This window comes from Corvus kubaryi, unplaced genomic scaffold (assembly GCF_017639235.1).
Source record: "Corvus kubaryi isolate FWS band 111438036 unplaced genomic scaffold, C.kubaryi_AGA036_p1.0 37232, whole genome shotgun sequence".
NCBI classification, from domain to species: domain Eukaryota; kingdom Metazoa; phylum Chordata; class Aves; order Passeriformes; family Corvidae; genus Corvus; species Corvus kubaryi.
Window position 1 is genome coordinate 1,160,739 of NW_024581066.1, and position 13,662 is coordinate 1,174,400.

Sequence of the window (13,662 nt, forward strand, 5' to 3'; positions counted from 1 at the left end):
GGGAAACGTAATTGGGATTGATTTCTTAGATCTTGACCTATCTATACATCTGAGCTCCCTAAGAAACTAAAATCAGTGAACACATGCTGTTACATATTAAAAACCTGTAACTTGAGCTTAAAAATACTTGAACCAATCCTAAATACTTTGTTCAGAAGTGTTTGTGCAAGTGGAGAAAATACTGTGTGATTCAGACTCTGTGTTTTCTGAATGAGTCATTGCTTACCTTGTTATTGCTGAAATTTATAGGCCATTATGAAGCACTCTAAAAAAATCCTATCCTCATAATTTTGTTTTTCAATCTAAACCCAGCAGGAAAAGCCAGAGATGGTTACCTCACCAAACACTACCACTGTTTATCCACAGTTTATCAGATCCTCACTGCATCTATCAACTAACAGGTAAACTGTTTATTTTTCTCTTCCTTCCTTACATGGGAAAAAATGCAGTTTTAGTAATAGTGCAGTTCTCCAGACTGCTTCTGCAAGTGTCACACTGAAACACTGTATTTTCAGTTGCAACGGAAATGATTGTGTAGAAAATGAAATTTTATCATTCCGTTTTTTGGAAGACCTATTGAAGGTAGCTTATTTTACCTCAGTTCTTTTGACTTGCTGGTCTTGGAACCTTGGAAACCTTTCTCTAGGGGCCCCATGACAGCTAAGAAAGGCAAGGCTGTTATCAGTCAGTTTTGCTGTATGAGGAGACTATATCTCTTCTGGGCTGTATGCAGGGGACTTCAAAAAGAGTTTTAAATTATTTCATATATATCCTAGATAGATTTGCTACTGAAAAATGTCATGGTGCTACATTTATGCAGCATATTATTCCACAATGATATTATATTTGATATTGCAAGATGCTGGTGCATCATCTACAGTAGAAAAATGTAATCATCTTGGTTGTTTCATCAACAGTCACCTCTGATTTCAAAACCATTAATTTAAATTTGCAGTAATAAGTTTTTCATAACCATCAGGGAAAGTAGAGTGCAAGAAACCACATACCTGACTGTGCAGGTTTCCATACTCAAGGACAATAAATTCCTTCTTCCTTTCTCCCTCCCTGTTCCTCTTTCCCGCCTCACCTTTCTCTTGCTTTCTTTCTCCTTCTCTCTCCTCCTTCTCCTTATACAATTACCATTTCTCTGAGTGTCTTTACCTAAAATTTTATGACAATAGTCTGCACAAATGATGTTTCCAGCTTTTCAGCAGACATATCTCCTACATGCCATTAAATAATGAATACTGAATTTTCGTAAAACTGCAAAATATCTTCTATTTTAAATTTTCATGTATCTGTAGTAAATGCTCCATAATCAGTACAGAAAATGATAGACATAGTCCTCTAAAGTTGTCTGAGAAGGCATTTTCAGATGTCTCAAACTGACGAAAACCAACTCCAGTCTTCTATACTTTGCTTTGGTTCTTATTCTGTATCCTCTCAGACTTAGGCATTAATCACTTTGCAAATGGTTGGCAGGTTTTAGGCCTAGTTTGTGCTGTTCATTTCTGGTCTCAGGCTGAAGGTTACTTGTCCCAGAGAAAAGCTGATGGAAAGAACATGAAAGCATTTTTGGTCTGGCTTAGGACAAAGTCAGCTAAATTAGTGCAAGCAATCCATGACTGTCACTCTCTGACTGTCACTCTCTTTAACTTTGTACTGTCCTTTGAACTAAGCACCTCTTGCACAACCTCTCTGCTCTGCTGATCTTAGGAACAACAAATTTCAGTTGGTGTGCTGATGCATTGCTCAGGAGAGCAATAGCTTTTTCAGACTAATTAAAAATTCTAGAATTAAAAAGAACATATGGTAATGCCCAGGCACTTTCCAGTGCATTGGGAAATTGGCCTCCAGCAGTGGTGAATCCTCCTTCCCCTACCCTAGCTCAGAAAGAAAATTGCATAACTTGCTTCTTTATGTTTTTTTAAGCTTTTCTATCCAATGCCCTTACTATTCATGTTTATTACTGGAGGACAGGTCTAAGAAAAGTCCATCTGGCATTTTGACTAGAATGGGGAAAGGTGCCTGCTTGCTTTCAGCTGCCAAGCTTACTTCAGAGTCCTGTACTGTCCCACATGATTTCCTGCAAAAAAGCAGATGTTCTTTACAGTGAACAGTTTCTCTGTGTCTAAGTAATGGGCATACTGACTGAGACTGACCGGATCATCCTCACATACACATCACAGACACAGAATATTCATCTTCTGGAACTAAAATTGTAGAGGGAGTTGGGATGAATGTAGTTTTACTTTCCCATCTCTATCAATATTCTTGCAATCATCTTTAAAAGCCAAGTACTCTTTCCTTCCTATGGTTCTAGAAAGTTGATCTTATTTTATGTTAGGTTGTTTAAACATATTTTCGTCAGGTACATTTCCAGTGGGATGTATATGGAAGTAGAAACACTGTTTCTGCTTTTTCTGAGGCAGGAGTTACAGGCTTAACATCCCACTGTGCATGAAAGTTTACTTTTTCCCCTACCGAGGCAATAACATTTTAGAGTAAAGGTTTCAAATTTCACAGACTTTAAAAGAATAAAATAGTAGAATATTTATTTCCCAAGGATTTCCTTGACCCCAGCTGACACAGGAACTTTTGTGTAGAATGAGTCCAGGCTACAGGCGCTTCTCTTGGTTACACAGTCCTGAGACACAAATGGCTCTTTTTTTCTAACTCACCTAGAAATCAACAGTCTCTTTCTTTGGAATGATATTTCTATCTTCACCCAGCAGAACAACCAGCCACAAAAGCAAAAGTTGACATAAATCGTATTTGTTATAATGTGGTGTAAATAAAACCTGTTTCCAAGATGGAATTCAGTTAACAGGTGTGTTCAATAGATGTAAGATCTAAAACTTAGCAGGCTTTATGTCAGAAATCTAAGACTGCTGTTGACAGAGTAAGTATGCAGTAAAACCATTCAGACAAACTCCTGAATGTGAATGGATGTAAATACAATTTTCAGTCTAGAAATAGTAAGTTACATATCTCAGCATGCAAAGGATACAGGTATATTCCTAACCTTTCTTGAGATCTTTGTATGTGTTTGAACAAAGTCTTTTGATCACCTTCTAATGCATGATTTGTGTGGATTGCTATTGTTTGACACACCTTAGTCATGTTACCAGAGAAAATTAAGCCTTGGGAAGGTTCAAATTGCATTTTATACTAAGTAAACTTATAACTGCAATAAGAGAGAAGGGAAGCTGGTAATCTTGTTGAAGCTTAAGAAGGATACACACATCTAAAAGGCACTTGATTCATGGCCAAACATGTCTCTTTTTCAGTTGAAAGAAATGGCTAAATTGTTAAAGTGTCAAAATGAGTCTGTGTTAATAAAAGAGTTTAATAGTGAGCATTTCTGCCTCAGTCAGGAAGATCTGGAAGTTTGTGGTGCTACCTGCAACTCATACTGTGTACATGTTTATGTCTCTTAATGGATTTCTGTCAAGTCTGCGAAAAGTCTGAAAATGCATGTTGGGCTCAGCACTCCATGTGTACTCCACACATTCAGAATTCAAGTACAGACTTTTGTTCTTCCTCATACAGTCTCTCTCACAATGGCTTTCATTTAAGGAATTTATCAGATCCTTGTCTCTTCAAATTAATTCTCTCCCTGAACATTTAGTTTCAATAGTTTTGAACTGTTCTGGTATTCCCTTTGAATCAAATAAATGTTACATAGTTATTCAAATCTTACAAAAATTTTGGATTTTTTTCCTTCTCTCAGAAGGAATGCATTCCTTTTTATCTCAGCTAAATCTTTCTTAACCTCACTCATTTCCTTTTACTGAATCTCATTTGTCCTATTCCAGCAAGTCCCACAGTATGTTCAATCTCAGAATCCTTGGCTGTCCTGTTTCTTATTCAGAATCTTCCTGGCACTTTAAATTCCCTTGGAGATATTTTCAAATAACTCTTCATGTTCTCTGATGATTTTTAGCATCAGATTTTTTTAACAATTATTGTCCTGGATTGCAAAATTTACCCCCTATATTAAGGCTATGTGAAATAAGGTCAATGTTTACATATTTTACAGCATTTTCTGTCTAATCATTTTTTATTCCTGCCAATTTTATGCAGTGTTACATAATGATAAAACATAATCTGGGAATAACATCATCAATTAGTGACATTTCAAAGGTTTTCACGTTCTTTGGCAACAACTGGAACAATTTATCTATGAATTTCCAAGTTAGGCCAAATTTAATTTTGTAGCCAACTACTAAAATGTTCAGCTTTTATGCAGCTTGAATCTTTCCTGTCTGTACACTGAACATCTGTTCCCCTCATGTCCAAAGCTCAGATAACTGGAGAACTGCAGCTGAGGTTTTTTAAACATTACAGAGATTGCACACTTTCAAACTTTCCGCTTTTCATTTTAATCTACCTGATTTTCCCCTATTTTTCAGCTGGCAAATTAAGCATTCATACCATCATTGCTCCAGCTCCTCTACCCCATGTACTTGATGGAGCCGATCAGTCCATGGAACAATTGTCTCTGGCCCTTGGGTTCCTGCAGCAAGGGAAACACTGCTGCAACATTGTGTACATCTGTATGACCACTGCCCCATGCCTGACTGAGAAATACACCCCAACAGAGGATTCCCCCCTCCCCCTAAAAAAAAGCAAGTTATCCACTGAGTGGATCTATACAGATCTATAAAGTGGACAGACTACCTTTAATCTCCAGAAAAAGCAGGGATTCTGCTGAAGTTGTCAGGAGACAGTCTTTGAGATTTCTTAAACTCAACTCAAGGAAAAATCAGATAGATTCAGAATGAAAATGGGAATTGTACACTGTCAAAAGAAGCTGAATAATGTTAGAGGTTAAAGCTTAGGAGACAGACAAAGAGACAGGACTTACGTACCATGCACATCCACCCAAATCCAAAATGTGAGTGCCTGTTTGCACATTACAGAAATGTAGAATGGCACCTCTAGGGATCTCTAGATCCAACCCCTTGCTTGAAGAAGACTTTCATCACACTAAAGCATGTCAGGCATGGTTTTGTTTGGCTTTGTTGAGCATCCTGAGATGTCCAGTCCTTCAGGTTGGGCACACAAAGAGGGGTATCATTACCCCACCCCATGCAGGCATAATAAATCTCCATTAAATTTAGAGAATTACTAGAACATTTCTCGGTTTTTTTGCATCACTGGGACAGCATCTAACACTCGGATGAAGGAAAGTCCTGACTTCTAAAAACGGGCTAGGAACAAGTTGCATCTGAGCTTACAAACCACTGCACATCAAAATTACACTCTTTTGTGCTCTTATGATTCAACTTATCTTGCAATGCCATTATCAGAACTTCGGTATGAAGGATGCAAGTTATCCCCGTACAGACCATCCCTCTAGCCTAGGAATTAGAGAAATCTCTAGGATATATAAAACATGGATTTGAGTTGTGCCAAACTGAGGGATCCATTGGTTAGATTAGTACCCTAATTGTTAACCTCTCATGTGGAAACAGATCTTTGAGTCACTTCAAAACATAGTTATAAGCTTATAAATTTCCTTAACTTGCAGGAGAACAGTTTGCATCCCACAATAAAAACGTCTGCTTGCAACCCCACACGCACAAGATAGGAGGTTAAGGTCCATCTCTAAGTACTGTAATGTTAATTTCCTGATTCTGGGCATCATCTCAGTTAAAGTGGGTTTTTTAATACCACTTTCCTTGGGTGCCAAATTCTCCCAGAGCACCCTAAGGTACGTTTTGCCATATTGTCCCTGGGTCAGGAATCCACTTGAAAGTGACATCCCTAGAGTTCCAACCCCACCACACCTGTAGTATATAAGTTTTTTAAATCAATCAGAATCTAAATCCCCTTTCAAATGGGGATTTAACAATTTTGGATAATAATTTTATTTTCATTTCAATGGAAAAAAAAGTAGTTCAAGCATATAAACTACTGCAGCTTAAAAATAAAATACTTCAGCTGACTCACAGTATTTATAAAATTATATATTTTGTGCATGGCAAAGAGAAAGCAAAGATGCTTATTTCAATGAAAAGAAAGCAATGGAAAAGAATCACATTAAGTGACATTATGTTTGTTGTAGGCTAAGAATAGAGTCAGGGATAGTTGCTATGGTTCAGCTGATGTGTAGTGATTTATTAAACCACAGTCATATGACCTGGATGCCTCACTATCTCAGGGCAGAGACATAGAGGCCTTTTAGGAAACTGAATTTAAAACACTAAATCACTTCATTTTTAAGAACTGCCAAATCAATGGAAAAAATGTTCAGGAAATCCTAAAGCAGAACAACGATATGAGGTTCCCAGATATTGTTAAGCCACATAGTAGGTAATAACATCACATCCTTTCTAGCTCTTGTAATATGTAGGTGTAATAAAGTACAGAATATTATTAACATTAAATACGATATTGCTTTAGTTGAATTAGGCAGGTGTGAATGGTGTGGGACTCGAGGAGTTAAAGAGACTCATTCAGGAAACCTGGAGCTGTTCGACTGAAAATGACTTATACTCCTGGGCACAATATCTTCTGCAAAACTGAATCTGGCACAGTGTAATACAATAAAATTTTAGTAATAAATTTCTTTCCCTTTTCAAGTTCTTTGCCAGAAATATCAATTCGTCAGCCAACAATGAACAAACTACTGCAGAGTTAGAAAAGCAAGAATTTGCCAATCCTGCCATCTACTGGAAAAATCCTTACACTGAGTAATTCAGTTTTTCCACTCTAAGATTGGCACCGGATCTGGCAGTATATGCAACCCCCAGGAAAAGGAGAGAGTTCCTAGATATCCAGTGGCACAAAGCTGCCTCCCTAACAGTCAGCTTCCTTGATAATGATATCTGCAGGAGCAGGAATGCACAGCAGCTGTTTGCAATGTATTTGGCTATCATCAACAAGCCCCATCCCAAAGTCCTCACTGAGTTTTTATCCAGTCTCTCACTGATTTTGGTAATAATTTTGCCTGACTAAAGAAAGAACGGAAAATGAGCTAAGGCCTCACTTGGCTAATAGTCAGTTTAGGAACTAAATATATCATTACAAAGTGTACATCAGATACATCAAAGTGCTTTACAAGCCTGGCTTAGAAGGCAAATACTAAAAGTATAATTTTTATGAAGTTATTTGCCATTCTTTCATAGCCACATTCTTGACATAAACATAATCATTTTATGGATTAAACTGAAAATCTTCTTCTAGTAAACAAGTGCTTTATATAGACTTTTTAAAATCTTGAAAAAATCTTCTTTGTAGTTAATTAGTGTATTAATATTGCCTACACATGGGCTATATTCTTTTCTTTATTTCCTTCATTTTCTCTCATTTCTTCGTTTCCCATTCCAGTTTTTCAGACACCACAAGAGACAGCCCTTATGAAGATTCAGCTGTGAAAAACAATTCAATCACTTTTGGTAACCCAACTTTAAAAACAAGGTAAGAACTGTACCTGGGGTACTCAGAGGGAAAAAAAAGTACAAAATAATGTAATGCCTTGACCATCCTTCATCACTCTATTTAAAACAGTCTCCATGAAACATAAAAATTAAAAAAAATTGCAGATTTTCCTCCAACTTCCAAAACAACTGCAGTCTGCCAAATAACTTTAGACCAACCTGCTGCGTCATCAGCATTACACAGGTGGTTTCACATTTGGCCTGAGGCTTTTTTCTCTACAAGCTTATGAATCTTCATGACTGTGTCTTCTCAGAGAAAGAAGTCTGAAAAAGCAAAAAAAAAACATTTGAAAAGAAGAGAAATCAGAGTGTGTATGTATTGCAGAACTGTAGAATGCAGGAACTAGGCAGAGATTTTTTTCATACCTGTGATTTTGTCCTTAAAATATTTTTAATCTCCTTCCCATAAATCATTCTATTAAAATCAAATGGCAACAGCTTCAGGCTTGGAAAGTTTATATGTCATGTTTTCTCAAAAGAGGTGCTGCTTTGTTAAAATTAGCTTAGCAGATTAACAGAAACCACTGTTTTTTTCAGCCTCCTTTTTTTTTCTAGTGTGTTTATTTTCATATTCTTTTCTCCCACTGAAACATTATGCCAAGTCACTCTACTTCCAGAAGTTATATTCTTATTGTGCTCAACAGCTCTGGCTATTAACACCCTTAGGAAAATACAGTCAAGTTACTATTTTTCCTATTGCATTAGTAAGAACAAAGCATAAGGCATTTTTTTTCTTTCATTTTCCAAAACAATCCACTTCTAGAACAGAAAAAAGTCATGGAAAATTTAATCCCCCAAAACCTAATGTTTTAAATTGCATTTGAGTTTAAGAAAAGCAGAAGAAAAATAGAAGCTAAAGTGGAATTTAGAGAGTACCTTCTCAAATATACTGTGGGGTTTTATTTTTTATTTTGTTGCTAAATAAATGAAAATCAGTTGAGAATAGTCCTTTATTGGTGTTCTGCGATCACCTTGTAAATTACATAAAAATAGGGGAGTTTTAAGTTCAGAGTAATTTCTTCTTTTTTTTTTCCATTTTGGTTCACTGATTCAGCCACTGAGAACTTAATTAGTAGCACAAAGACAAGGATATTAGACTGCTGTATATGTCAGTCCCACAAACCTTCTACTGCTACAGTCAGTAGGGAACAGTGAAAATAAATATAATTACAGAGATAGGAAGATAGGATATGTTTAAAAAAAGGTTTTCCCTTCAGTTCCACTTGTCCTTCTGTACTGTAATTTTTTGTCACTGTATTTCTAATCTCCCCATTAGTGCTTAATCTTTAAACAAGGTTAAAGATGCAGGAGAAAATTCTTAGATTTCTCAGCTGATTAGAACAGCTTCATTGTATTACATCATCTCACACCACCAGAGGATCTATCAAAAGCAGTGGTAAGTCAATTATTTCACTGCATAGATACAAGAGCTGGGAGTGGAGACTCAGCAGCATAAAGGATTTGTGTCTGTCAGGAAATGTCCTGAATGCCACGTGATTGTTTACTTCTGTGTATGTATGAAAACTTAATTCCCTCACAGCAGGCAAAACTTCTATTGATCTGTTCAAATGTACAGCAGCCTGAAGGAAGCACACACATGGCGTAGTCACATCCATCATTTCACTGGTAAACTCACTACATTAAGCTTTTCCACTTGGAAGTAAGTCTTTGACTCAGCAGTGCAATATTTTTAACCCTTTGTGAGAGGTCTATAGCTGATAAACATGTAGCCTTCCCACACTAAAGAGATAGTGGCTAATCTTAGGAACCTACATAAGACCGTTAAGAAGTCCTAAGGCAATTCTCCACTAAACTGTGCCACTTCTAACAATGCATCTAAAGAACAAAATCCTTCCTGGTGAAAAGAGACAGAAAAATAAACCTTCTTAGTCACTTGAGTCCACGGGTATACTTTCTTATTTCAGGACCCCACCAAGTTCAAGTACATCTATTCCTCTGACTGGAGACAGCCAGGCTGATGCTGACATCCTAGCTTTCATTAAAGCAAGACAGAACATTCTGCAAAAGAAAGGTAAATCCTGCCAAAAAATAGGAAGCCAGACTAAAATCTCCAGTACAGCATTTTAAAGCCAAAATAGCTTTAGTCCACATTATACTGACACAAGTGAGAACTGATTCTGGCTTCAGTTATATTACATTATGTTCTCAGCTGTCCTAAACACTTGAGGTTCTTCACATGTTCTCCTTTATTAGCTCAATGCTGCAGTGCAAAACTGTGAAGGATCTCTGTTTTACTCAGCCACCATCAGTGAACTGTCTGGGGCACGCATGGCTGTGCAACCTGCATAGTATATTATTTTACTCTTAAGTAAATGAATTTGAATGTGGTTTCTAGATTATTAAAGTATTTCCAAATTTTTCTGTATAGATTTTCTTTTAAACTATCTGTCCTGGTTTTCATCTGGTACAAACTTAATTGTAGCAACTGACACCAAATAAATATTACTCAAATGATTGCACTGTACCCCTGCCTCAGGAGGAAGACTGGCCCACTGTGCCTAGCAGAGAGTATGTCCTTAACAGATATTTCACTATATCAAGGTCAGATGAAACTTTTTATGAGTATTTGTCGTCAAATCAGGTACCAAGAGCAATCACAGGAAGGTGATAAAGTTCACTCTAGAGTAAAGTAAAATTGGCAGGAAAAAGAAAGCAATAAATAAACAACAGTGGCAGTGCAAGGTAGCCTAAAAGTAATTTATCATGATAAAGAAAAATGACCTGTGCTTTTTTTTTCCCCTGAATAATAGTTTTTAGTGGCAGCAACCAATTAGACAGAATATGAGCATGTTAGTGATTACTGAGGCAAGAACTTTCCATCAGCACTTTGGTGCTGATGGCAGCATTTTTCAACAAGCTATCAGCACCTGGCAGATGGTGTTAGCACTGTCACAAAGTGGGGCTTTGGAATCACACTGCTTATCAGAAAACTGTCAGGTAAACAAACACTGGCTGAAAAAACAGCCTCCCTACACTCATCCAAAGCAAACACTTAGCACGCTTTGGCTAAGGGATCCCTTTTGTCTTTATTTAGAAAAGCTGTTGTCAGGTTTCTTCTGCAAATGAAATTAAGCTGGATTTATAGGCAGCTCATCAGAAGAAGGTTAGAGATAAATGTCTTACAACAAACCTTTCGGGCCTTCAGAAGGTCCAAACATGACTCAATCTGTGACGTAGAGTAATGTAATTAACAAGAGCACATCTTATCCTATGATCCTCTCCTGGATCACACCGTATCAAGAATGTCTGCCTCTCAAATGCCTTTTCCATCCTGATTGTTTTCAGCCACAGGCTATTACCTGGCATCATCCATCAGTTTCATCATCCATCAGGGACTAGACATTATTAACATTGACAACTATTTAGACCCCAAGTCATAAAAGGTATTCTTGCAGAACAAAGGAGAGTCAACACTTCTAAAATTGCTCTGAAGTTAGACAAGATGAGCTGCCCTAAGTAGATGAAAAAGGAATGGAGTAACATTTGATCATCCTGGCAGTGCAGGGCTGGATGGCTCAACCAACTGCTAAGCATAGGCAGGAGAACAAAAAAGTAAAGAGGCTGTGTCAGTTCAACAAACGTGTAGGGACCTGATGTGTCATAGACAAGAGACAGCTCAGCAGCAAGTTCTGAGAAGGATTTGGAGTCAACCTAGCTAAAGCTAAAAGAAGGCTTTCATCCTTGTGAGGAAAGGGAAAACCTTCCAGATATGAGGGATGGAGCCACAGATAGCAGGAACCACTGAGCAAATAAAGGTTGTAAATTCTAATTTAGCAAGATGAAGCAGAACTGGAGGGTTTTCTTTTAGGGGACAAGGATAGGGGCTATGATGTCCCCACTCCTGCTCCCAGAAAGAAAAACTTTCAGATGTAGAGTTAGGTAGAGCGGAAGAGAAGAAGAATGTACTCTCACTTCAAACTTCAGGGGAAAAACACTATGTGTTATCAGTCACATAACTTTTCCTCAAGAAATTTCAAACATATACAAAATAAACCAAAGAGAAATTATTTGCCCAGAGCCATTAAGCTGAGTCAGACACGTTCACACAGAATCTAAGTGTGCTGAGTCCCAGTTCGGTGCTCTGTTGCTTCCTTACCAACTCTCTTCAGCTGAGAAGTTCAGCAATCAATTCTACATTTGCATGCAAATGTATTCACTCTCTGCGTGACTGTTACACACACAGTGCCCTGCAGGAAACAATATGAGGACGCACAGGGTCAGCCAAACCAAAGTCTGTGGGGCTTAAAAAATGTCAACATCCTTAACGCTCTTTTCTTTATTGATCCTGACCCTTTCAAACTGTTATATCAGTATCTTAGAAGCAAACTGAGGGGCCCTACTGTACATTAGATGGGAAGGAAAAAAAAAAAAGAATAAATGTGTGCAGAAGCCAACAGAATGGAAAATAAGTTTCATAAATAGAAAGCATGGGAATGCTCATGATTATCCTTAGTGACAGTAATGCAGGGGTGGGAATGAGAGGTCTCAGTAACGATTACCTCAGGGACTGTAGGTTATTACCATTTGCTTTCTAAACAGAGCGGAATTAAAGCAGGTACATTCACAGGGCCTTGCTGGGATTGTTAAAGCATTGTAATAACTGCACTGGAAAGCATTTTAGAAAAGGGCTACTCTGCAAACATGCTTCTGATGCCATGTTCAGTCTTGGGGTAGAGAAAGGAAAATGCAAAAGAGGAGATGAATGATTTTTGTGTCTTAAAGGATTGTTTGTTCTTTTGTTTTGTGTTTCTGAAGTTTGTTTTAAAACTGACTGCAACCTGAAATGTAGTCCAATGTATTTCTTTATCTCCTTTCAGGCTTGGGGAACAAATGAAATTCTTGCCACAGTCCACTCTTTCCTTTTAGAAACAATGAAAGACCTTTATTCTTTCCCTTCCTCTTCTTGTTTAGAAACAGGTACAAGTAAGTACTTCAGATGTACAGGTTTAATTGGTAAAGGTATAGAAATTATTTGTCTTTGACAGCAAAATCCATTTCTCTGACAATAGATATTTGAGTATTTGCACTCAGTATCTCCATCTTGCATTAAGATTAACAAAACTGAAACAACTAATCAGGAGTTTGCCAAATATGTTTGTTTATGAAAATTCATTGTATATTTCTAAATGTTAAAATTATCTAATGGATTAATGCTATTTTACATCTTTAATCTGGAAAACACTTATTACTATGATAGGGGTTTTTTGCATCAATTTGCATAAGGCTTTATTAATTGTAGCTATTGAGCATCAAGAGATATCTGTTCAATAATAGTACTTATTTGGGTTATAAAATTCCATAAAATTTCATTTGAGATTTTCCCCCCCCCAAGGAATAACAATTTTCATATTTGATTATTAGAATACTGGGATTGCATTGTAATATAAAAACAAATTTATTTTAGAAAGTAATTCTAGAGTTCAAAATTTTTCAACTGTTTTCTTTTTATTTGAATGGATTAAATGCTGTGTGAAATGCACACCCTCCCAGAATATACAGGTTTCAGAAGAAATAAGTACACTTAATAGGCTTTAAATAGAACAGGGCCAATACTTCTGAAACACCAACGAGACGTGAAAATTTAAATGCATTTATATCTCATATACAATGTAAGTTCACTATTAACTCAGTACTATTTCATTGCATAATATCCAGTTATGAAACAATTTGTTTTACATGCCAAATTAAAATCAAAAAATGCAATGCAAAGTACAATCTATTTCTCTGAGATATACATACTGTCATACTGAAGCTGTCACTTTTCATACTAGTGATAATGTTGCAGTCATGCATTTAGAAGCATATGGGTTGTTCACATAAAAATAAAACAATATATTGACAGAAGTCACATATTCTCAAGGATGTATATTTCTTTAAATTGCTGATACTTAATTCTTTGTCAAATTCATAATTATACAGAAGTACATGGTGAATTGCTGTGTTCAAACCTACAGAAGATATATGTTTGCCAAATTAACAACTAATATGCAATCAATTTAAAAATATTAAAGTTATACCTTTTTTTGCATTTTAATTGTCTACAAAAGTCAACACAGGTACCATATAAATTGGTCAGCTTTACGAGAATTTCATATGTGCAAACTGAGATAAAAGTCAGATCTATTCTTGCTTTGAGAAGAGTTCAAGGATTTGGTCAGAAGTGGATTATATTAAAATGTCCTTCTTCCAGAAT

At 36.7% G+C, this 13,662-nt stretch overlaps 1 protein-coding gene across 6 annotated transcripts in view; it reads left to right on the forward strand.

Annotated features, from left to right (window-relative positions):
- The window catches only part of KIF6 (kinesin family member 6), a 157,933-nt gene extending 144,272 nt beyond the window's left edge, over window positions 1-13,661 (forward strand). For 4 of the 6 annotated variants that reach the window (XM_042022929.1, XM_042022924.1, XM_042022926.1 and 1 more), the window contains 4 exons: window positions 313-401; window positions 7,339-7,428; window positions 9,374-9,480; window positions 12,259-13,661. In XM_042022929.1, coding sequence (XP_041878863.1) covers window positions 313-401; window positions 7,339-7,428; window positions 9,374-9,480; window positions 12,259-12,335 — 363 coding nt within the window. In that variant the 3' untranslated portion in view covers window positions 12,336-13,661. The remainder of the gene's footprint in view (window positions 1-312; window positions 402-7,338; window positions 7,429-9,373; window positions 9,481-12,258) is intronic. The other 2 variants (XM_042022925.1, XM_042022927.1) reach the window with 2 other exon arrangements.
- Window position 13,662: the final 1 nt, after the last annotated feature.